Source organism: Rutilus rutilus (assembly GCF_951802725.1).
Source record: "Rutilus rutilus genome assembly, chromosome: 6".
Lineage (NCBI taxonomy): Eukaryota > Metazoa > Chordata > Actinopteri > Cypriniformes > Leuciscidae > Rutilus > Rutilus rutilus.
In genome coordinates this window covers 16,546,890-16,573,157 of record NC_140214.1, presented here as the reverse complement: position 1 = coordinate 16,573,157, position 26,268 = coordinate 16,546,890, and the positions used below count along the sequence as shown (strand labels likewise).

At 37.0% G+C, this 26,268-nt stretch overlaps 2 protein-coding genes across 6 annotated transcripts in view; one reads left to right on the top strand and one right to left on the bottom strand.

The window, feature by feature from the left end:
* The window catches only part of astn1 (astrotactin 1), a 242,840-nt gene extending 221,773 nt beyond the window's left edge, over positions 1-21,067 (top strand). For all 5 annotated transcript variants that reach the window (XM_084410826.1, XM_084410825.1, XM_084410824.1 and 2 more), the window contains 4 exons: positions 4,448-4,580; positions 13,195-13,295; positions 13,392-13,575; positions 20,460-21,067. In XM_084410826.1, coding sequence (XP_084266952.1) covers positions 4,448-4,580; positions 13,195-13,295; positions 13,392-13,575; positions 20,460-20,697 — 656 coding nt within the window. In that variant the 3' untranslated portion in view covers positions 20,698-21,067. The remainder of the gene's footprint in view (positions 1-4,447; positions 4,581-13,194; positions 13,296-13,391; positions 13,576-20,459) is intronic.
* Positions 21,068-21,838: 771 nt separating this feature from the next.
* pappa2 (pappalysin 2) overlaps positions 21,839-26,268 on the bottom strand; it is a 55,737-nt gene continuing 51,307 nt past the window's right edge. The window contains exons 22-23 of the mRNA XM_084412619.1: positions 23,853-23,951; positions 21,839-22,546 (exon numbers count right to left, since the gene is read on the bottom strand). Of these exons, the coding sequence (XP_084268745.1) occupies positions 22,439-22,546; positions 23,853-23,951 (207 nt within the window). The 3' untranslated portion in view covers positions 21,839-22,438. The remainder of the gene's footprint in view (positions 22,547-23,852; positions 23,952-26,268) is intronic.

Here is a 26,268-nt window from a genome sequence, read left to right as displayed (position 1 = left end):
CCCTATTTCTTTTCTTGCTTCCTTTTCTCACTTATTTCCTTCCTCCCTTCTTCCAGTTCTTTCTTTCTTTCTTTTTGATTTTGGAGTTTTTAATTGTAAATTTGACCTGAGTTGGTAGAAACCAAGTCCCCATGCATCCTAGGAGCTCAGAAACTTCCTTCATTTTCTGCCTCCTTCTTTCCTTTTTTGTTTCCTTTCTGTCTTCCTTTCTGCCTTCTTTCCTTTTCCCGCTTCCCTATTTCTTTTCTTGCTTGCTTTTCTCACCTCTTTCCTTCCTCCCTTTTTCCAGTTCTTTCTTTCTTTCTTTCTTTCTTTCTTTCTTTCTTTCTTTCTTTCTTTCTTTCTTTCTTTCTTTCTTTCTTTCTTTCCCTTGCATCCTTTATTTGTTCTTTTTCTTCCTTCTTTCTTTCCTTAAATCTCTAATAGTAACCTTATCTTTTCTCATGTCTTTCTTTCCTTCCTTTCTTTCTACCTGTCTGTCTTTGTCTTTGTCTTTATTTAAGTTATACACATTTCAGCTTCCTGGTTGACCGCAGGGCAGAAACAGTAAGGTCTATGTGTCTAAGTAGCAACAAATTAGTTTAGGGGAAACATATGGCAAACATTGTGGAAAAGCTTTAGGCTCAAAACACTAGCAGCTCACATGAATCCACTCCACAGCTGTTGTATGTTTTTAATGGAATCCTCAGTATTTCATTGGAGAAATAAATATTTTTGTACACGATGGCTCAATATTTACCATAGACACGTGTATTTCAGTCAAGGTTTATGTTCTTCTTTTTTTTGCAGAGGATTTATCTTGTTTCAGTAATGCACAAATCTGATACTTGCGTCAAGGTATTGATGTTTCTCAGGCTCAATGTAGGAGTCGTTTGAGGAATGTTGTCTTTGGCTCAGATGTTGAGAGTGGTCGTGCCTTGAACTGCTGAAGATGTTACTCTCTGTTAGACATCATCTTTTGGTCTAAGATTGTCCCATTGGTTGGCTGGTTATTATATATAAGGTGCCAGATCTTTTAAGAAAATATATTGTTGTTGTTTTTCTTTCACTACCAACATCTGTTTAAAACAATAAGTGCTTTTAAGTTGAGCGTTTTTCCATAAATTTGACCTTCCCATTTATTTTCTTTGATTCTGGATAAATCAGAGGGATAATAAATGACTTGTTGTTCAGTCCCTGTATGAGGTCATACTAGGACAGGTTATTCCCAAATAGATGGTCACCCTCCACATGTACTGTAAGTATTATTCTCTGTAGAGAAGCAGGCAGCATAAGACCAAATTAAAGTGCCTTCACATGTTTGAACTGAACTGCAAACTGTTTCCTTTCTGCCAAATAGCTGAGGAAGCCACATGCCATTTTCAAGTTTTGATTTACAACTATAAACAGACCTGTTTCCATTCAATTCACATTTATTTGTATAGCGCTTTTCACAATACAAATCATTTCAAAACAGCTTTACAGAAAATGCATGAGTCCACATTACAATTTAGAGTGATCTGTTATCAGAGGTAACTGTCTAAGTTTTGCATTTCAGGAATGCATTTCAGAAATGTACATATACAATATCACAGTTAGCGAAAAAGTGATTCATTTAAACAATGTAATAATTTAATGCAGAAACAATGAGCTCATTGAAGTAATGAATACTTGTTTGTTAACAAATGATTATGACATTTAGAAAAATATAGCATTGGTGCATGTTGATTCAGAGTTTGCGTCATCTGAAGTCTTCGCAGGAGTTGGCGCCGTCTCTTCATAGGTGTTGGGCATCTGAAGTCTTCATAATAGGCTGGATCCAAACTGGAGCTGACATACTCTCTAGTTACCTCAGGATGGGCATCCCAAGATAAAACAGAGAAGCAAATAGAAAATAATTAGCCTAGCTGCTGTTCATAACATTAAGCAAGAATAATCATGTGCATTTGATCTGATATAACTGTATAAGGTTAGGAGATGCATTATATGAATGCTAGGCTAAAGAGATGCATCTTTAATCTAGATTTAAACTGGGAGAGAGAGTCTGAGCCCCTAACATTATCAAGAAGGCTATTCCAGAGTTTAGGAGCCAAATGTGAAAACGCTCTCTTCTTTAGTGGACTAGGTTAGGGTTAGGGTTAGGTTTAGTGGACTAGGTTAGCCCAGGGTTTTGTGACGTTAAAAGAGCGTGATGGATTGTAAGGCGATAGATTGTCTAAATGTTTTTGTTTTCTTCAGTTTTTGATTTGCTTTGGCCTTATGTGTATTGTTTCTTCAGCATTGTGGGAGATCCTTCTCCAAAATGTCATGCAACTTCTCTTGGATAGGCTGCGATCTTTATACCTGGCTGGGCCTTGATGTTTTAACAAAGTAATGAGAATCAGAGAGGGTTTTTGGTCAAAACCCATGAACGTTTAACAGAGGGCAGCCAGATATTGTAGTGTGGTCATTTCAACCCAGGTCTTTCCCGTTGAAAAATGAGACTGAGGTAAGAAGATGGAACATGATGAAAGAGCATAAATGTAGCCGTATTTGCCAGACACCTGTATTTGTAACTATTTTCAGACAAAGCTTCAGTTTGATAAAGAAGTGAAGACATCTTGATAGGTCTTTTTTTTTATTTATTTTTTTTTATTTAACTTATTATTATTTTCATATCACCATTTGTCAAAGAGATTTAAAGTGTCAGGGAACACATTTGTTGAAGTGCCTTATGGAAACACTGTGCACACTTGATACTGATGTCTATGTTTTTTATGTGGATGTTTTATTAGAAGCCTTTTTCCTGCTGACCTGTTGCTGTAGGGAACTGGACTAAGTTCGCATGCCAACACTTAAAATGGAGGGAATGAGCATGAGCAAATAATATGTTTTAAGCTTAAGAAACAAGAAAAGGGTACTGCTCTATAATTATACTGATAATATAGTGCGGCCATTATGTAAATCTTTGAATGCATCAGATTTACCTTTCTTTCCAAAGAAATGTTCTTTACAATCTTTCATAGAAAAGTCAAATCATAAATTTTAAGTCCTAAATTTCCCCCGTCTGTGTTGCTTTCTGAGAACTACACCAACAGGTTTGCCAGTTTGGTCAGTCTTTGCCAAGGTCATATTGAGTCTGTGAACATTTTAAATAATATGTTTAAAATCATAAGCATAATTCAAATGTTTAAAACATGTTATGTTTGGATAAATTATATATATATATTTAAAACATTTAATAATTTATTATTTTCTGTAACATGGTTAAAAAAACAGTGAACAGCAAGGCTCTTCCTACATCACTTTTTTCCATTCTGTATTCCTGTTGAAATATTCTCCATAAATAATCTTAAAACATCATATCTTCCTCAATTCATAAATGGCACACAATTAAATATCTCATAAAAACACACTTGCAAAATTTTCCACACACATCAACATTTTATTGCCTTTTTACATTTCACCTTTTTTCGGCATAAAACAGAGATGTTAGAGCTTGTTGTCAGTGGAACTGGATAAATATGACCCGAAGTGCTGCAGTCTCTCACAATGTCACTTTTCATTAACGTCAGAGCATGTGTTCATTGACCGTCTTCTCCACAAGCACTGTAAATACTTACTGGTGACAGCAAGCACATAATCACACACACACCCTCCACGTTTATCCTGGCATCATGTTCTCAGAAGCCTGGTATTTTCAAAGAGGAGGCCTCCAGGAAGACAGGCAGGGTGACCACCGCTTTTAAAAGGTTCCCCATCCACGGACGGGAGGTTTCTCTTTGCTATTAAAGGCGCACGAGGCCCCCGTGCTTATGTCCTGTGACGCATGCAGGCCAGCTGGGCAAACAGTCTTCCTGTCCACTTTGTAATAAGAAAGGCAAAGCACAGGTGACTTCTGTATGGGCTCTTTATTTGGGTTTTTAGATGGCTGACACTCGAAGCTCGATCTGAGTCACGTATCTCGTGTGAAATCAAACCACTAACATCTCCTCCGCTCGAAATTTCCAAACCACAGGGTCTCCGTCTCTGGAAGGTTCTAGCGTGTTCCAGCGAGCAGGGGAATTGGGGAAACACTTGTTTTCATAGCACTGGGTCAGAGTCAGGGAAATCCTAATGCAAAACAGCATCCAGTGTTCATGGTGCGGAGGCTTTTCTGAGAAGATGTTTTGGCTGATGTTTACTTTCCTTGCACATGCATGCTTGTCTCCTTATGACATATTAATCATATTTCATTTGAAACACTTGGAACAAAACAAACAAACATAATGTTTTAAATGGTTTGGTGATCATGGGAGATCAAAATGGATTTTTAGGTCCTGTAAATGTACGTGTGTGTGTGTGTGTGTGTGTGTGTGTGTGTGTGTGTGTGTGTGTGTGTGTGTGTGTGTGTGTGTGTGTGTGTGTGTGTGTGTGTGTGTGTGTGTGTGTGTGTGTGTGTGTGTGTGTGTGTGTGTGTGTGCTAAACAAAGTTTTCTCCTCTTCGCAGAGACTATGTTGAGTTTTGTGGATGACATCATGTCCGGGGCCAAATCTCCATGTGTGATGCTCGGGGACATCCCTGATCCTCTCTCATCTATCTCGCTGATCATACGCTGCCTGGAGCCAGACACCACATACATGTGAGTTTCTGCTGCTGTGTAATGACCCATGACTTTATTTGAGTCTTTGTATTAAAATATCAGCATTTCCACTTTGAAATTAATTAGAGATGAACACTAGAATGTTCTCAACTCAAGTGTCGATTTATTTGATTTTCTCTTAATTTTATCAAGATAATATTTCATAAGCATCCCTTAATTACAGATGTAATTACATGGAGGTATTTTTTTTTAAAATATAATGTAAAAACATGTATGTACACAATAAGTGCATTTTATCATATTATTAATTCAAATATTATTACATAGTAGTTAAAGACACATAATAAAGTGGGACCATCATAATAATATAAATCAAAGGGGTCATCTCCAGGCCTTATGTTCACAATGTTTCTTAACCTAAGTGTAATGCCAGGTTTCTTCAGCATGGAACACCTGTTTCCTTTGCTTTTGCAAGAGGCATCGTCATTGAGTGCTTAGTGAGAAACAAAAGTTGTTGCATGTCTTCAGTCAGATGAGGGGTTTTAATATCTGCGTGAGTCTAAGCAATTATATCCAGCTGAGGCTGTGAAAATCCGATAATGATTTGTGTAAAATATGTCTGGAGCACTTCCTATCTATGTCAATTGTCCAATATCAGTAGTTGATTTAGCATGTGCTTTTCACTAAATAGCTTGGCAGTCACTGTAGCAGGTAAGGAGTCTTTTTGGAAAGTATAATTGGCCCAATCATCGCTTTCGTATAAAAGCTGGTGACATCAGCCTGACGTCTTCTCTTGGAAGTGGTAATTGCGTGGCGGGCCCCTGTCTGTTTAGACTCCCATGGATAGTTTTGTGATGTATTACATCCTTTTCTCAGGAACGTTCAATTTTGTGCCACAGGGAAGAACATGGTTTGCTCGCCCAGTGGGCCTATTCAATTTGGGCGAGTTTTACATGCTTCAGATACAGCATGGGGAAACATTTCATACTTTGGAATGGTTTTAAAGTGCGTCAAGGGGTGCATTTCGCGGTAATAGCAGAAACAGCAATAGAAAGATTGATGTGTTAAACAGTGCTGCAAAAACATGAAAAGGTTTTCGTAAACACTTGACATTAGCCATATATTGTGAATGTAGATAAAAACTGCAATGGAACTGCAATATATGAATAATGATAAATCACAATATAAATCTGTGGTTCTCATCAGAGGGTCGTAATATGGTTAAAAATAATATGGTTAATAATAATAACAATAATAAATGTATTAATTAAATTATATATAAAGTCAAGATATAAATTTTTAAGGACATTAAACTACATTTTCAGAATTCTGAAAATAAGTTTTTAATAAATGCAGAAAGAAATTATCTATTATATATTTATATATATATATATATATATATATATAGTACATGTACATGAACACTGTTACTGTATGGAAAATAACAGTAAAAGGATTTGCGTTTTCCAGAGCAGCATTTGTTGTCTATAACTATATACAAATATTTTACAATTATTTTGAGGTTAGCATTTAATATTGCTATATATTCCTACTCTAAAATAACCTCTGAAGTCTGCAAACATCTGTCTTTGCAGTTTAACACATTGCAGCATTACTTGCGATGGTCTGTGTTGGTGCAATTTTCATGTGGGTATTCCAACATGTAGGTGCTTGAATTTAAACGCCCTGCTACCTTTCCTCCTGATTTCCTGTGTTACATGTCCTGCACATATGTTGACAGTTAGCACACACACACACAGTGGACATGCAGGGCATACTGGAGATATTACACCAGCCCAGAGGGAGGATTGAGTCCTTCTTCTATCCAAATGTTTTCCATTGTTCTATATTTGACCATTGTTCTAAGAAGCACAGATTGTCTTGATATTATCTATGGACATGTTCAGTGTTATTGTCTGGTTCACCTCAGAGTTTTAAGTTTCAAGAAAAACACAGTACAAAGGTCTGAGACTGCTAGTGAAAATGCTTAATTTTTATTTTAAAATTTTAATCATTTCTTTAATTAAAAATTATATTAGCAAAATTAACAGTGAATTTCTTATTTGGATGTATTTTTCCACTAAAAACTAATTTCAAGATGTTCAACGTGGTCTTAGCTGGTTTATTATCGTTAACTAAAAACTAAAATAATTTCTATTCATTGAAATAAAGCTAAAATAAAATGTAAATATTAGTTGAAAAAAGAGAGAATTTTACCTAACGAGTACACGTTTTTATATCTGAAGTCTCCCAGTACATTCTTACAATGCAAACGTCCTAAACACTTAAATGTTAATTTGTTAAAAAGTCGGAAATTTCCCCTGCTTATTATATCTGAAGTCTCCCAGTACATTCTTACAATGCAAACGTCCTAAACACTTAAATGTTAATTTGTTAAAAAGTCAGAAATTTCCTCTGCTTATTAAAAGTTACGTTCACCTTCATTAAAATAGCGAATATCAGATCAGCTGACGGGCGAGACACCTCAGCATTTGTATTGCAAATGTCACAGTGATTCTTCTGAAATCTGAATACAGATTTATGCTTTGTTAGGCATGTGTATACAGCTTAATCCATCATGTACAGTTATTCACTGTGAACAGTATAGTACTGTTTTTTTATTCGTACAGTAACTGTAAATGACTCAGTGTTTTTAGTAACAACAGCTTGTATTTAGAAGCAGTAAAGATGACTTAAGTCAAGTGTTGGTTAAATTAATAATTAGCTCAGCAATATACAAATAACACTTCATTCATATACAAACATGCTAGTAAAAAGCTATATAATTTGAGCTGACCTGTGGCTTACTAATGGTATCCAAGATCTCCAGTCTGAAGTGGATGTTGGCCAATAAAAGACATCAGGAAATAATATACACACTTCAACTTATTCAGAGAAATGGCACTGACTGCATATGGTTTTAAAGACATGAAGCTTTATTTCCAAGCATTTTTACTATTGCTGCAAGATGATGCATGGTAACCCTTTTGATTGTAATAGTGCAATTTAGTAATAGGGGATTGTATGTATTGTTAATGTATATTCAAATCAATTTCTGATAATAATCCCAGATATCGTAATGTTGTCAGTCCGCGGATGATGAAAGGCAGAGAAGATCAAATATACGTTTTTTTTGTTAAATAAAATAAACCAAAGTAGACTCAGGTAATCCAAAAGCAACGAGACAGCGTGTAGCACGCAATACCGGACAACTGAAAGGAGCACAAAGAGGAACTTAAATACACAGTGATAATGACAACATAACTAACGTCTCAAGAGGTTCCAATGAAGACGAAGGTAAGCGAAGTACAAAATAACAAAGGTTTAATTTCCAACAAGTATTACAATCCAACATACGAAACAGTGTGCTAGTGCACAAACAGAGTGCTAACTACAAACAATAACCGGCCAAGACATGGGTGATAAGGGGAACTTAAATACAGAGATAGACACGACAACAGGTGATGGTGATGATGAATGAACACAGGTGCTGAGGATGATGACGATGTGCAGGTGAAGGTGATGATGACGGAGGATTCTGGGAAGTGTAGTGCTGAGAAGACAGACGCTGAATGTGACATAACTCCCCCCTCCCGCTAGGCGCGACCCGCGCCGTACAAGGCAGAACACGGGAGGGGTGGTGGGCATCCTGGAGTCCGTGACGGGAAGGCGGACCGGGTGCAGATGGACGGACTCCAGGATGGTCCAGGCGGCTACCTCCCTTCGGGTGGTCGAGGAAAAGAAGGCTGAGCAGGAGACCACCCCTCGGGCGGTCCAGGCGGAGCAGGCTGGTCAGGGGGCCATGGCGGAGCAGGAGACCACCCCTCGGGCAGTCCAGGCGTAGCAGGCTGGTCAGGGGGCCATGGCGGAGCAGGAGACCACCCCTCGGGCGGTCCAGGTGGAGCAGGCTGGTCAGGGGGCCATGGCGGAGCAGGAGACCACCCCTCGGGCGGTCCAGGTGGAGCAGGTTGTGCCAGTGACCATGGCAGAGCAGGCGGCCAGGGCGGAGCTGACCCTTCGGGCGGCCATGGCGGAGAAGACCCTTCGGGTGGCCATGGCGGAGAAGACCCTTCGGGTGGCCATGGCGGAGAAGGCAGTTCGGGCGGCCATGGCGGAGCAGGCGACCAGGACGGAGACGTATTGCCACCCCCCCAAAATTTCCTTGGGGGCGGCTATGGGATTATGGGTAGGAACAAACACCGGCTCAGGAACATACACCGTGGCGGCGGCCATCTTTGCTGAGGGCTCAGGTTCAGGTGTGGCGGCGACCATCTTTGCGGAGGGCTCAGGTTCTGGCGTGTCGACTGCCATCTCTGCTGAGGGCTGAGGTTCTGGCATGTTGGCGGCCATCTCTGGTGAGGGCTGAGGTTCTGGGATGGAGACAGGCTCAGGACTGGGCAAAACCAGCGGCAAAGGAAGCTCTGGGCTGGACAGGACCAGCGGCGAAGGAAGCTCTGGGCTGGACGGGACCAGCGTCGAAGGAAGCTCTGGGCTGGACGGGACCAGCGGCGAAGGAAGCTCTGGGCTGGACGGGACCAGCGGCGAAGGAAGCTCTGGGCTGGACGGGACCAGCGGCGAAGAGGGCTTTGAGCTCAGTCACTAGCTCGGCGGGCACGACGCTATCTGTCTTAGGCTCGACAGGGCTGGCATGAAGTGCAGGCTCATCTGGGCTGGCGTGAAGTGCAGGCTCATCTGGGCTGGCGTGAAGTGCAGGCTCAATTGGGCAGATAATTGGGAGGTCAGGTTCTGTGAAAAAGTCTATTAGATTGACTTCCATAGAAACTTGTTTGAAGATGGGAGGCGAGTCCGGACAATCAAACTGGATGAGAAGATCGGGCTGTGTGTGAGGATCAGGCTGGGCGTGAGAGTCTGGTTGAACGACTTCCACAGTGAGGGAGGAACCACACACCCACAGCGTGCGGTCAATGAATTTGACGAAAGGTAGGTTGAGATCATCTAACAGCAGTATCTGGGCGAGTGGATCGTCTAACCCGCTCAAGAACTGCTGTTTAAGGAAGTCCTCATCCCAGCTCACATCCTGGTAAAGGTTAAGGTAAACTTCAACAAATTCCTCCAGAGTACTACCGTTCTGGTTGAAGGTTGAAGATTCCAAGAGGTTCTGCATCATTCACTTGTTTTGGGCCGGTTATTCTGTAACGTCTCAAGGGGTTCCAATGACAAGACAAAGGTAAGCGAAGTACAAAATAACAAAGGTTTAATTTCCAACAAGTATTACAATCCAACATACGAACCGGTATGCTAGTGCACAAACAGAGTGCTAACTACACAAACAATAACCAGCCAAGACATGGGTGAGAAGGGGAACTTAAATACAGAGATGATAATGACACGACAACAGGTGATGGTGATGATGAATGAACACAGGTGCTGAGGATGATGATGACGATGTGCAGGTGAAGGTGATGATGACGGAGGATTCTGGGAAGTGTAGTGCTGAGAAGACAGACGGTGAATGTGACAATAACGGACAGATGTGATGATTAGATGAGTGTCCATGACAACTGATGACTGGCGGAAAATTAGGAACAAAGGAAACACAGGAAACAGGTAACTGATGAATGCAAACTATAAGTCCATGAAAACGAAACTAAACTCACAGGTTGTGACAGATATATGTTCATTGTTCATACTTAATATTTCCCGCATCTTAAAAACTCTTCACGTGCGATTGATACGCTGCAAATCGGGTGGTTTAATGTCAATGTTTTGGCTGTTAGTCAATGATGCCTTCTGTTGGTAGGGAATCGTAAGATGGCCGCTCTTCGAACACTTCCGGTGGCTTCACCGCTTGCTGGCAATTTAGAACGCAATGAGCAATCCAGTCATTGATATACATCAGTGGTCTTAGACTTTATTTTCACTACTATCACCAAAACAGGAGTGTGAAATTTGAATATAGTTATTAATATTAATAATCAAGGTTTTAATAGAGTTTTTTTTTTTTCTACTTCTGCTTCATATTGTATTCTACTTGATGTGAAAAGACTATAGAGAGCCGATGTTCATAAATTAGATCCCTTTCATTAATAAATCACACACATAACAGTGGATCACATTTCCCTAGCTTTCATGCACTCTCTTCCTGGCACTTTGAGGATCTCACTGCTGTGAAACTGCAGGTGGTAGTTGTTTATGATATCTTCCACTAGATGGGGATGTAGTTCAACGCAATCTTTACAGCCTGCCTCCCATACCCTGCAGCACAGATCATCAGTGATAGAGTCATTGCAGCGATCTTCTCGGAGTGAGTGGGTACACCACCACAGCTGGTTGCTATTGTTCAAGTTGAGTTGTCTGTACTTAAGGGATTCTCAAATCAAAGCCATGAGCCGGACGTAAACTCATGCTTATGTAATGGGAGTGGTGCAGTCATGCATTTTGATTTTAATGGAGGTATATGCTGTTATATGATTACATAATTCACACACTGAAACAATTTGTTGACTCTGAACTTCAAAGGACTCCTAAAAAGGTAATGGTTCATAATATCCAAGATCTATTTGGAAGTGTTATTTCCAACCAAATCTAATGAATCCAAAATCCAAATACACTTATTTATTCATTTAACCTTAACCCTGAGTTTATTTTGATAAATGTTTTTGTTTGAGACATGCATCTTAAATTATTATTATTAGTATTATTATTAGTAGTAGTAGTAGTAGTAGTTAGATAGATATTTTTTATTGGGAATCATCACCTTTTGTTTAATGAACATGCTCTGAACATGTTGAGCTGTGGTGCTTATGTTGGAAAATGTGGTTAAAATCTGGCCTGCAACATATATCCCAATCATATTGTAAAAGGCTCAAAGAAGAAGAAAAAAATGGTAACACTTTATTTTTTGGTCCCACTTTCACGTCAACTAGACTCTCTGCTTTAAGGCACAATATGTAAGATTTTTGTATTAAAATATCCAATAACTACCAGACCAATTTGGTTGCACTTTATTTTAAGGTGTCATTGTTACAATGTAATTATATATTTAAGTACTGAGTAATATTAGGCAACTACATGTACTATAGGGTTAGGGTAGGATTAGGATTTGGTTGAGGGTTAGTTGCATGTAATTATGCATAATTTACTGTTATTTACTATGGTAAGTACACGTAACATATGTAACAAGGACACTGTAAAATAAAGTGTTACCAACAGTTTTACATATTTTGTTGACTTGTGTACTTACATTATCGCAAATGTTTCCAACAATGTTTAAATTCAGAGAAATCAGCTATTTTAACCAGTGTAACGGCCGGTGTCATTGCGTCGCCTGTCAGTGACGTCGTTAACATAACTATCAACACACTCAAACTTATTTTTAGTACAATTGTTTTGACCAAGTAAAACAGCGCTGCATTACCCCTCAATTTTAATTAGTCAAATAAAGTGACATAGTAATTCAGCACTTGTGGCTTTTTCATTAGAATTAAATAAAATAATGTTAAATTAAGTGATCAAATGTAACTAACAAAGTTTAGGGAAGAAGGAGGCGGATGCAACTTTAATCGTAACTTTAACTGTAAAAAAAAACTAAAAAACATCAAACGAAAGGACCAGCAGAGGCTGACTGCAGCATATACAGTGCTATGCATAAGTTTAGACACCCATACTAAAGTTGACTAAAAAGAGGAATAAAAAATCATCTTTTGGAAACTGAACTTAATGCCTTAATTAAAAAAATTAGGAAAAATCCAACCTTTAAGGACACCAATTTTCTTTGTGAATGAATAATGCATCGTAAATAAATAAATGTTCTTCCTTAAAATACAGGGTGCATAAGTTTGGACACCCCTATGTTAAATTCCCATAGAGGCAGGCAGATTTTTATTTTTAAAGGCCAGTTACTTCATGGATCCAGGATACTATGCATCCTGATAAAGTTCCCTTGGCCTTTGGAATTAAAATAGCCCCACATCATCACATAGCATTCACCATACCTAGAGATTGGCATGGTTTTATTTCAGTTAGCCTAATAGCTAGTTTGATTTGCATTGAGAGATGATCTTATGGAAAGTACCCCATGCCAATCTCTAGGTATGGTGAAGGCTATGTGATGATGTGGGGCTATTTTAATTCCAAAGGCCAAGGGAACTTTATCAGGATGCATAGTATCCTAAACAAAAAATAAATAAAAATACTTAAAAATAAAAATCTGCCTGCCTCTATGGGAATTTAACATAGGGGTGTCCAAACTTATGCACCCTGTATTTTAAGGAAGAACATTTATTTATTTACGATACATTATTCATTCACAAAGAAAACTGGTGTCCTTAAAGGTTGGATTTTTCCTAATTTTTTAAATTAAGGCATTAAGTTCAATTTCCAAAAGATGATTTTTTATTCCTCTTTTTAGTCAACTTTAGCATGGGTGTCTAAACTTATGCATAGCACTGTAAGCTGTGTAAAATGTCCCAGGCTCTCGACCAGCTTTTCTTCATACTACAGTAACGTTGATAAAACTTTTCAACTTATTCTATTTCTAACCCTAAGCTAACAGTCTACTAATGCTCTGAGAGTTAATTGACATGTAGTTGCAAAGTTACTTATAGTTAATAGAATGTCTAAAGTTGACTATCAAAATAAAGTGGAACTTGAGAATTGAGTATGTGACAAATGTCTAATTGTGCAATGTCAGGTTTCGGCTGTGGGCGGTGGACAACACGGGTCGGCGTTCCAGTCCGAGTGAGGTGACGATGAAAACTCCCTGTCCTGCCGTGGATGACGTCAAGGCTCAAGGTAGAGAACTGCTTACATATTGTAGAATGAACTTCTTAGGTTAGGGCAATATTCAGAAGATCAGAAGTGATTTGATTTGGTTGAATATCCCCTCAGAAATAGCAGACAAGATTTACAACCTGTTCAATGGCTACACCAGCGGGAAGGAACAGCAGACAGCCTACAACACGCTTATGGACCTGGGCTCACCAACCCTCCACCGAGTACTTTACCACTACAACCAGCGCTATGAGAGCTTTGGAGAGTTCACTTGGCGCTGTGAAGATGAACTGGGGCCCAGGTTTGTAAAACGATTCTCAAGCTCTGTTACAAAAGCTAGTTAAATGCTTATAGGCAGCTAACTTTTTAGACAGCATTGCAACCATTATGGAACTTTATAAGGAACCAGTTTGGGATGCTCTATAGTAGAGTGTTCCAAATTGATTCCAAATTGCACTCCACACTGGATACAATTGCAATTGATTTCAATTGCGTTTGATGTTTGCATGTTGCTAAGCTAACAGCGCAATGCTGTTAAAAACAAACACAAACATTACATAAAATGATCAATTAGTTTTATTTTATTTTTCATTTATGTGCGTTAATTTGAATGATTAAATATTTGAATTAGTTCTATGAACTATTTTATAAGATATTTATAGAATTAAATATATTTATAATCAACATTTTGTTTGCTTTTTAAGCAATCTTGGATTAATATTTTCATTGAGCTCAGCGCAGTGCATTATGGGATGTTACGGCCGGTGTCATTGCGTCGCCTGTCAGTGACGTCGTTAACATAACTATCAACACACTCAAACTTATTTTTAGTATGATTGTTTTGACCAAGTAAAACAGCGCTTGTTTGCATGTTGCTAAGCTAACAGCGCAATGCTGTTAAAAACAAACACAAACATTACATAAAATGATAAATTAGTATTATTTAATTTTCATTTATGTGCGTGAATTTGAATTATTAAATATTTGATTTAATTCTATGAACTATTTTGTAAGCTATTTATAGAATTAAATATATGTGATGCGATCTAGGAAAACCCGTCGGATGTCGCGCTGGGCCGTTTTCAGTAAATTCAAAAATAGTTTGAATGTCAGTTTTTTTGTCAATTTTTTTTTTCATTAAATTATTATTCTATAACATCTTTTCTCTTATCTCTGAAAATATCGTGGCAAAATTCCCTTGTTTAGTGCAGAAAAACAGCGATTTATAGTGTCAAGCTGAAAATACTCTCTTTCTCTAATGCATTCTATGCGACCATTTTCTCTAACGCCCGGCAGAGGTAAAAAAAAAAAAAAAAAAAACCAATCGCCGTATATCCACCTGTCCGTCTCTTAACACTACAAAGATAGTTTACCTATAAAATAAACCAGATAACATGTACAGTGAATGTGTATTGCGCATTTCGCGCCAAGCCTGTTTAAACTATAACGTCACGCAGTTTTATAACAATCGCGTCCCGACGGTGACAGTTATTTAAACCTGTTTTTCTCAAAATTCCGTTCCAGAAAATCATAGCGATCGGCCGAATTCAGATAAACATAACTTTTGCTACCAACAAGCTATGATAACAATAAAAACAGATTTGGAAAGGGCTTGATACCAGCTTCCATATGATATCAAAACCTGTAATAGGTAAAATTTCACCATGTGGTGGGTTTTCCCAGATCGCATCACATATTTATAATCTACATTTTGTTCGCTTTTTAAGCAATCTTGGATTAATATTTTCATTGAGCTCAGCGCAGTGCATTATGGGATGTTACGGCCGGTGTCATTGCGTCGCCTGTCAGTGACGTCGTTAACATAACTATCAACACACTCAAACTTATTTTTAGTATGATTGTTTTGACCAAGTAAAACAGCACTTGTTTGCATGTTGCTAAGCTAACAGCGCAATGCTGTTAAAAACAAACACAAACATTACATAAAATGATAAATTAGTATTATTTAATTTTCATTTATGTGCGTGAATTTGAATTATTAAATATTTGATTTAATTCTATGAACTATTTTGTAAGATATTTATAGAATTAAATATATTTATAATCAACATTTTGTTCGCTTTTTAAGCAATCTTGGATTAATATTTTCATTGAGCTCAGCGCAGTGCATTATGGGATGTTACGGCCGGTGTCATTGCGTCGCCTGTCAGTGACGTCGTTAACATAACTATCAACACACTCAAACTTATTTTTAGTATGATTGTTTTGACCAAGTAAAACAGCGCTTGTTTGCATGTTGCTAAGCTAACAGCGCAATGCTGTTAAAAACAAACACAAACATTACATAAAATGATAAATTAGTATTATTTAATTTTCATTTATGTGCGTGAATTTGAATGATTAAATATTTGATTTCATTCTATGAACTATTTTGTAAGCTATTTATAGAATTAAATATATTTATAATCTACATTTTGTTCGCTTTTTAAGCAATCTTGGATTAATATTTTCATTGAGCTCAGCGCAGTGCATTATGGGATGTTACGGCCGGTGTCATTGCGTCGCCTGTCAGTGACGTCGTTAACATAACTATCAACACACTCAAACTTATTTTTAGTATGATTGTTTTGACCAAGTAAAACAGCGCTTGTTTGCATGTTGCTAAGCTAACAGCGCAATGCTGTTAAAAACAAACACAAACATTACATAAAATGATAAATTAGTATTATTTAATTTTCATTTATGTGCGTGAATTTGAATTATTAAATATTTGATTTAATTCTATGAACTATTTTGTAAGCTATTTATAGAATTAAATATATTTATAATCCACATTTTGTTCGCTTTTTAAGCAATCTTGGATTCATATTTTCATTGAGCTCAGCACAGTGCATTATGGGATGTTACCTAGGAATGGATGTGGGTATGTTAGGGGGACACATTAATTTTTATTGATTGCAATTAAACCTAATATCTTGTTTCACAAGCTTTTATGTGCTTTTTAAATTACATAGTAAACGCAGATTATTCTATTATGGATTCTAACGTCAGACGTGATTAGGGAATTTGTGCTAATTAGGTTTAAATTGCAATCAAACTGATTACAGTACATTTAAAGGGATCACTAAGGCATCACGTTGACCACAGAACAGGGTGGCAGTCTTTATACACCCTCCAAAACAAACCAAAGACAAATAAGGTCTGGATTTTAGAATTGCACTGAAACGCTTTCTAAACGTAGCCATGTGTTCGATATAAAACTTGAACGCTTCCTCGCTGATGCACAGTAGAGGCAGGTGAATTTAATTAAGGCCATTTGGACGACCGTACCTGAGGCCTCGGTTCAAATTAAAAGGTTGTATTTAATCGTCTCCATGTTGCAAGGTTTTCCTTTCTTGCTCCCGAGTTACTGCTCTAAAACACACTTATATCAAACTCTATCCCACCCAGTGTGACTGATGAGAGTTAAGCGCTGTGAGGACTTAAACAGTGCTGCTTTCAAACCAAGATCATGGAATTAATGGTAGTTTAATCAAATTCAGGCCTTGGATATTTTCTCAGTTATACATGATTTAGCATGTTCCAGTTTGCTCTTCCCTTTACTATACCTCTCTTTCTACTTTGACAGAAGTAGCTGAATATCCTGATGCAATGATTGTTTAGTTTTTTTTTGTTTGTTTTTTATTTAATCAATGCCATCATGGAATCAATAAATAACAATACCATCACTTTTAATTGTACATACATTTAATGTGCTATTACTTATTTGTATTCTCTTTTCACTATGCTTATTTTTATTTATTTATTTCAACAGTTCATAATGTATTCAAATTCATTATATATTCATTTTCTTCATGCTGTCTGCTACATTTTATTTCAAGTTGTATATTTCAGTTTGTTTTTCATTTTAATGTGCACTTATATTTCATTATTATTTTGTTTATTTATTGCACCATTCTATGATGTATTTAATAATTTCATTATATTTCTATTTACATTTATTTGAAGTGAGTTAGCTAAGTTACTAAATTTCATTTATACATTGCATTATTTATAAAGTTACCCTGTGACTGCTAAAGGGCAAATGGTCTGTTGACCCCCATGTTGAGTCAAGTGATGTCATAATACTGTCACTGGCCATCATTGAGGTTTGATAACTTTGAGTTTAAATGATAGTAGATCAATTAGTATTAATTGACCCCCTAAAGCTGTCTCCTACGACGAATGCATCAAGATAACTCAAAAACAACATTCATTCATATGAATTCATCCATATATTCGCACAATGACGGGAGCGTGTGATCATGCTCCTGTGATCGACCCAGTTTCATGAAATGTTGCGTAAGTTTTTAGGCCGTTCAAGTGGAGGTCTGGGGAGATGGGCCATTATCTCCACAGCATCTGCCTTCCAAACAACTCGTATGCGTCATTTCCAATCTCATTACGCCCGTACGGCATTTTTTAAGGCATAGGATAGTATAAACAAAGAGAATTTGTTTCTAAGTCTTTGATACAAAAGGAATGCAGTTCACTGGGGTTTCCTCATTTAAATGCAATTTTCTTCAACTAGTCATAATACAAGATAATTGTCACTAAACTGGTCCCACTCAGGTCCTGACTTGGAACAAAATGGATTAAAAAGACAAATATATTTCCTATGTTTTCTTTCTTTTTGAGATATCATAAAGGTTGTCTTGTGACTCACTCTTAATTAGTGGGCCTATTGGTTGGACTGACTCACGCTGTAATTGGTGGAATTCAGTGTGTTCGGTCAAAGTTCTTTCTTTGTTTTCATAGGAGATTAATGCTATACAGTTACTATAAGGAGCGTTGTCACTCTCTCATGAGGCTATTTCAAATGGATGTTATGAAATGTGGTTGGTGTGTTACTGTGGGTGTAGGTGGAATGCAGCTGATTGTTTCCTCTCAGACTAGTGCAAGAGATTTCGGAAAAGCGAGAGTGAGAGAGGCACTGGCAGAGGCCAAGAGGTTGAAAACGTACCTTGGAAATTAGAGGCCACTTTCCACTTCCATACATGCTGGAATTTATGGTGACAACCGTTGCTATTTGGAGACCAAAACGGACTTTCTTGAAAAATTAAAGGATAACAAACCACAGGGTTTTGTTTTAAGCAAATAAACATCCAAATTCCTACAACCACTGAAATGTGGCAAGATATTAAAAACACAAATACATTCAAAAGAATGATATAAATGACAGCATCTCTACTGCAGATGGGAATATTTTTCATTTAATATGCTAGTGATTTCTGACATCATTAAAATTCCATTATTATTCGTTGTGAATTAAGCGGGAGCCAAAGAAAATAATGATTTTATACTTCAATCATTTCAAAAACAACCAATCGAAACACTGTGCGATCAGTTTAATCGATTTAAGCCACATTTTAATCGTAAACTTAAAAATGCACTTAGCTACCCCAAAAGCCTGGTTGGTCCACACAGATTTGGTTTTTGGTATTTATACAGTAGAGTGTTGAGCTTCTGGTTTGGCTGGAGTTTGAAGTGAAGCTATGACTTAGGAATGAGGCGCTCTTTCCGTACTCTTGGTATCACATTTCAGCTTTTTGTCTTTTGCGAAGGACATTGGCGCTTCATCGCAGTCACACATACTCAATAAACGTCCTCTCAAGTCACTGTCGCTAATAGAATTCGCAGGTACTTAACCTTAACTGCCGTTCACCTAATCGGTCCTGTTACCTCAAAAGATTCTTGATGGGAAAAATTTTCTTTTTTAAAGACTTTGCCATTAGAGTACACCACAGGCTTGATTTATGATCAATCTCTTCAGTCCAGATTTTGAAGAGCGTAATTTAAGGGGTGCAGACAGAAGACCTGTGTTTTAGCTGAATATGGCCATCTCCTGCAGTTTCTATTTATTATATTGGAGTCTCCCATCAATCTTTCAGTCTCATGCTCCGGAGCAGCTTGTGAGGTGGGCATTCGCAGAATGGATAAACGGAATGGAATGCTCAATGTTTAAACCACTGAAGGAAGAAAAATTTCAAGCCAGTGTCAAGAGCATTGCGTAACAGCAATATTATAAAAACTATGCGGTATGAATATCACAATAGCTGTTAGCAGAAAATACTAACTTGCACATCACTTGCGGAACAAGAAATGTGCTGTGTGCGTCCATATCGAGACCTTGTTGTAATTAGATGGTACAAAAATAAAACAAATATTACTATAAAGGAATCAAATTAGATTTGAGTCTAAATGAAAAGTATGTGAGTGAGTTTTTATTTTACTGAGGATTTGTTGACTAATCGTCCAAAAGATAATGAATTATAATAATATATTTCAAAGAAAAAATACTTCATAAAACTTTTGTTGAAAATTGTGAAATATCATTACACTTTTCTAAACTATTTTGTATTTTATTTAAAACGCAATATATTCCTTTGATGGCAAAGCTGAATTTTTAAAAGTCATCACCCCAGTCTTCAGTGTCACATGATCCTTCAGAAATAATTTGAATATGTTGATTTGTTGCTCAAAAAAACTTTTCTTATTATCAATGTTGAAAACAGTTGTGCTGCTTAACTTTTTTAATTTTTTTCAGTATTCTTTGCTTAATAAAAAGTTCAAATAACAGCATTTATTTCACATAAAAATATTTTGTAGTGTCTTTATAGTCACTTTTGTTCAATTTAAATGAATCGTTGCTCAATTAAAGTGTTGTTGTTTTTTCATAATAATAATCATAACAACAGTAATAATAAATATAGCTGCAAGCAGCGACTAAGGGGCCATGCACAAAAAAAGCCACAATGAATTATGCAAGCATGGCTGGGAGCATCAGACCATCTAATTAAAGACATTTTAGATTATTTTAGTCAAAATGGCTTAAACATCTTCAAAAATATAATCACATGGGTGCATTCGAATCATCTTGAGGCAAGGCATCGGTTTAAAAAAGAAATTTGTTATGTTTATTGGCATAAACGTAATTGCATATTTGGACAGTTGGTGGCGCTAGAGGGATTGAGTTAGAGACTCCAAAAAGAAGAGTAATGAGAAAACTAACGGATATAATAGGTACAACACCTTTGGTGTTTGGCCCCTAATAATAATAATAATAATAATAATAATATAGTATAGTTGATTGAATTGTGTTGCATATGCCTATAATCCAGAAAATCTGTATCTAAATGATCATATATTACTAATTCAATATCATCTTTGTGTTTGCTTCTGCAGGAAAGCTGGATTGATCCTGTCTCAGCTGGATGAACTCAGCGGTTGGTGCCGGGGTCTCCTCCAGGAACCAAAAATTGGCTTGCGCAGAGCATCCCTTAAATATCTGTCTTGTCGTTATACAGATACCAAAGCATTCGGGCTCAGCTGGGTGAATCTCAGCCAAGACTTACGCAAGGCATGTGAAGATCAGATGCTCTCCGTTATGTACAATGATTATGGAGAACCCAAGGAACTTTAAATGATTTGGACAACTAGAGGACTAGTCAGGGGTTGTACCTAAACATGGCCTCCCCTTTAGGGCTTCTCTCTAGAGAATCTGCTCCATCAGTTTTAACATTAATTGGCCATTTAATGATGAAGGGGAAAGTATTTGGTGGGAACGTGAGCAATCCATCCTGATTTTTCAAGAAGCATTCAAGTGATGTGTCTTTGGCCTTGAACATACAAATGTACAGTGTACAGGCAAAGGAAAGTTGCATTAAAGTGTCATTTAGAACTAGTGGTGTATTTTATCAAATAGTGCATACACCAGCTTGTATAGGTAAGACTTTTTCACAAGAACTAAAACTGTATCTTCTTCATGTGATGAAAATGTCTGTCTTTGTAGTGCATATAGATATGGAAAGAGCTATAGCAAATGTAAATGTTAATTAGATATTAAATCTATTACTAATGTGCTGAATGTAGTATTCAAACTAAGGTATGCGAAGTCAAGCAACTGTACAGACGTTTTTTAAAGTATAAGCAGTATTATGAAAATAATCATTTTAAAAGTTGTGTACAATAACATGTCTTGTTTATGTTTTATTTCCTATTCCAAATAAAATTGGCCAAATTAAATCAGTGATTATTTAATTTTTCACCTGAAATTTTAACAAAAGTAATGAGAGTTACACAATTCTTTCAAGTCGAAATGGAAGTATAGTGGCAGATCTTTTCTTCTGTATTGTGACGTACATCCGAGTAAAATGAATTATCGGTGGAAAAAGGGCGGGGACTTGGTTCTATTGATTGGTTGGAGCCAGATCTAAATGCGAGCTTGCAGTTGATTGTTAGAAAAGGGGTGGGATTTAAGAGGACTAAATGATTGGAGAAGTCTGACATGTCAACAGAGAGTCTGAAGGTAAAAAACATTAAACTTGCATGGATCGTTCACAGTAAGATCAACAACGTATTTAAAAAAAAACAAAAAAACACACATTTTCTTTCCTTATATTATGATTTTTTTTTTATCCTTAATATATTTAATTTTCAACTTTAATATTCTTGATTTCATATTGGATTTCAGTTCAAAATAATTTGAATCTTACAATTAAATACATCTTATATTTAAAAAAATATATATTATATTGCGCACAATAATGGACAATAGACTTTTTAAATCCCACCGAACTTGTCTTTAATAGTGTGTATTTATACTTTATTGATATGACAGTGACACTACACTTTAACAGACTGAAGAGCATACAAAAATAGTATCATATATTTCCATTACAATTGCTTTTCCCAAAGCACACATGCATTTCACAGGTTTTGCATGTAAATGTAGAGGGTATAAAATAAATCCAGAATTCTGAAGATAAGCACTTGTTTATATACCTGTATTAATGACATATAGGTGAAGATAGTTTAAAGAATGTGGCTCACAACAAGCAAAAGTTATTTGTATAAAATATTTATGATTTTTATGCTACACATGAAACAATTTTTGTGTGCTCGATGGTGTACGTAAATGATTGTGGGCTAAAATATTGGTCATATCTACATCTACACCTATGTTAGAGTTTTTGAAAATATATTAGGTAGTATTTTATAGATTAGTATTGAAGAGGATTGTTTTTATGCAATGCTATGGTTTGAATTACTGCCTTTGATCAGCCTCTCTCTCATGTGGCACGAGAAACAACATTCAGGTTATTTGACATTTTCTTTTCAAGCCAGTCTGAGAGCTGTCTGCGCGCTCTCCGCCTTGCTATCATTCACAGCGGTCCTGGCTCCTTTCGCTTGGCTGTGCCCTTGTTCTCTTCGGCTTCGGGGTCACGGCAGGTGCACTCATCGTGATCGCAGTCCACCCCAAACTGAATGACCTGTCAATCAATCAGACACACTTTTACAAACAGCATCCAAAAAATATTCGGCCACAAACATCTTATACGGTATGTGGGAGCCACACGCAGTCTTTGAACGAGAGATCAAAGTGTGGTTTGGATAATTCGGCTCGAAAATACATCGCAGTAGATCAAAACAATGAGCGTTACCTTTTTCCAGATGTATGATCGATATCAACTGTTGACCAAATTACTCAAAATGACCAAACCGTTTATTGAAGAAATATGTACAAAAACTTGGAGAGTGGCCTGGTCGGGTGTTTATTTTCATAACTAGAAAATCAAGGATTGGGGTTTTTACACTAGAAGGATGTCTAGGATTGATTAGGACAGGATGGTCACGTTCAGGGCTGCAGAGAACAAAAAAAAGAGAGAGAGAAAGCCCGACTGTGAGCAGATGAGAGGAGAGGAGAACACATGTTAAGGAGAACACATGTTAAGAATCAACAGGAGGAGGTCCTTGTCCAGAATTCGTGCCATCACCACAGGTTACAAAATAAACCCAAATTCCCAGCTAAGCGGCCTACTGCAGGAAAAGTAAACATGAAACATTTCACCTGATGTTTATAGCATGCAATTGTCCATTTGTAGTCCAATCGAGACCATTCACTCATTTGTGAAGTTTAATTTTAGTTTCATGCTAAATAATCATGACAGACGCATTTTAAAATACCCAAATATTTGCTTTTGGATCACCCACACAAAAAGGTGCAAGAGTATCTGAGTATATCATTTTGTTTCCTGTGCAGCATTTGGCAGGTATTTGGATGCTAAAAATGAGCCACAGAAGGAGGGATGAGAGGAATTTGTTCTTTATTGTCCAACCTTCTTTCTGGCTCTCGTCCTAGACGCTCTTAAACCAGACTGCCCCACCAACGTACTCGGACTTTTCCATGGCCTGCGTAAACAGAAGCATGGCAGCTCCGTCGGACCAACAGTGGCAGGATGCTGTTCCTCACGGTTTATTTCACTTTCTCAGACCCTGCTTGTTTTACAGTTGCCCGTGACCGCTGACACCTGGCCATCTGCTAATAAAAGCTGCTCTATCCAGTCATTTATGTATGACAGACACTTTCCCCGGGCTCATTCTCTCTATGGGAGACCACGCCACCTGAGTGCCTAATGATGTGGGCGACGTTCATGGAAAGGGTTGACAATGTGACGGCACGATATGAGACCGAGATTGGCACTCTGGGAGAGGAATGAGAAAATGACTAAGCAGCATAGGATGGAATGAGGATGAGAGGAATAGCCCTTCAAATGAGCTTTAGAGGGTTTGATTTACCTTTCTAGATGAGAGAGTGGATGGACAGCAGTCTCCTCCGTCATATTGGCAGTACGCTCGGTTATTAATGGTGTCGCACCAACCATCTCCTCCGAACGGCTGCAAAACAAAAAAGAAAACTCATTTGAATGAAAAAAAAGTGTTTATTTAATGTACATTTACAAATATATATATATTTTTTGATTATTATATGAAAAATGTATTTATCAGTATATCGCGCAATATTGGATATTTAATTGTGCATGCTCATAATCATTTCGGGTAACACTTTATAATAAGGTTCCATTTGTTAATATTAGTTAACCACATGAACCAACAATGAATAATACTTAGTTAATGTTAATTTAAAGATTTAATAATATTAAAATCAAACTTTGTATCTGTTAATATTACAGTATTTAATAGATCTCAGCAAATATGAACTAACAATGAACACTTATCTTTTATAACATTAAGAAATATTAATAAATACTCTAACAAATGTGTTGCTCATTTTTAGTTAATATTAGTTAATGCATTGACTAACATTAACTAATGGGACCTTATTGTAAAGTGTTGCCAATAACTAATAAATGTAATCAAATATAATTTATTAAATGTTGTAATGCCTAAATTCACTTGTAACATTTAAAATCATTGATTTTCTGTTTTATTTGATTTATTTATAAAACAAAGAGTATACAATTTTGATATGGGTCATTTGTCAGTTATCAGTCATGGCATGAAAATAATAGAATAGAAAATATTTAAATCTAAAATCATGCTCACATTATACACAATTAATCTAAGAATGAATCACAGTTTCTGACAGGCAAACTATAGCCTTCTATATGCAGAATCTTACAAAACCGTTTACGTGTCCAAAAAACCTAAACAGACTGAACTAGTAAATGTGCCCTTAAAGTTCTTTAAAAGTTCATGCATGAGTTACTTCATTTTACAACGTTCAATTAACAGTTTTCTCTGAACATGAGGCTGTACGGATGTTCCTTGAATCTCAGAGGAATGAAATGCATGAATCATGCCAAAGGGAGTTCTGTATATTTTATGGTAGGTGGCATTTCTCATTTATTCCTTTCAAATAAAATAAAACTGCATCTGTTGTTCCAGACAAAACTTCCTAACTTCCTTGTACTTCCTTCAATGTCATTACTTCACCTGTGCGAGAGCATGGAGACCTGATTTGCAATGCCCAAGGGAGCGAAGTACAACCTTCTAGAGTGGACTACAATTATCAAATTTAACATGCATAAACACTTTTAAATGTGTAATAAGGCCTTCCTAACGGAATTTACCTAACCTAAAGGATCTGATGCCAATAACTGGAAAAAAAAGAGCAGTCTGCCAAATATACTTTTGGCTCTCTTGTGCTTGTGGAGTCCTTTCATAGAGCCCAGCTTCTACCTGATTCCACATCCCTGTGCAAGAGCAGCTGGCGAGGAGAATTTATCCCTGCTAAACCTACACCCAATCCAAAATGTTTTTCCTGTCGTGGTCCAATTCTCCAAGTCATAAGCAATAGCATTTTTCATTCTTCAGTTTCAAGCTTGTGTACACTTCATTTATTTCTTTATTCTTGTTCTCCATCCATTTTATTACCTTAAGCACATTACACATTTATTGGCAATAACAATTTGAAACTTATCTTACAACCTTGTGTTTAAATGAACGTGCTACATATTACAAGTTCAATATCTGAATCTAAAACAACATTAATAACGCACGTGTTTTAGATTCCGATATTGAACTTGTAATATGTAGCACGTTCATTTAAACACAAGGTTGTAAGATAAGTTTCAAATTGTTATTGGCTGGAGAAAGAAACATGACCTAATGCCTAAACTAAAGAATCGTGTAACAGTAAATGGGAAGGATGTGTGGAATGCATCTGCCCCGGCCAGCAAGAGGAAAACTGCCAGTGAATGTTAAACAACGCTGTACTCGATCATCTGAAGCGCTACACAAAATCATCTGACCTAGACCTCGTGTATATCTGGCACAAGACAAAACAATAGTCAGGAAATGTCCAAATCGTGACATGCAGATGACCACAACAATAGACAATATAATATAATCGCATTTAAGCCTCATGTTGACTTTTTTTCATCATAACTAATCTTGCTGAAATTATTACATTAAACTGACAGCCAAAAAAATCATTCTTTCTGTTTTGGTTTGATGGTTTTGGGTTACCCTTTATTTTATGGTGTCCTTAATACAGTGTAATTACACATAAGTATCTGAGTAATAATAAGTAACTACATCCACTTATTTTAGGGTTAGGATTAGGGTTTGGTTAAGGGTTAGTTACACGCAATTATGCATCATGACAACTCTCGGAGAGATTGGCATGGTAATGGTAATGTGTTTGGTCTTGGTGGAATAGATCTGCTACGCTGCTGCTGCTGCTGCTGCT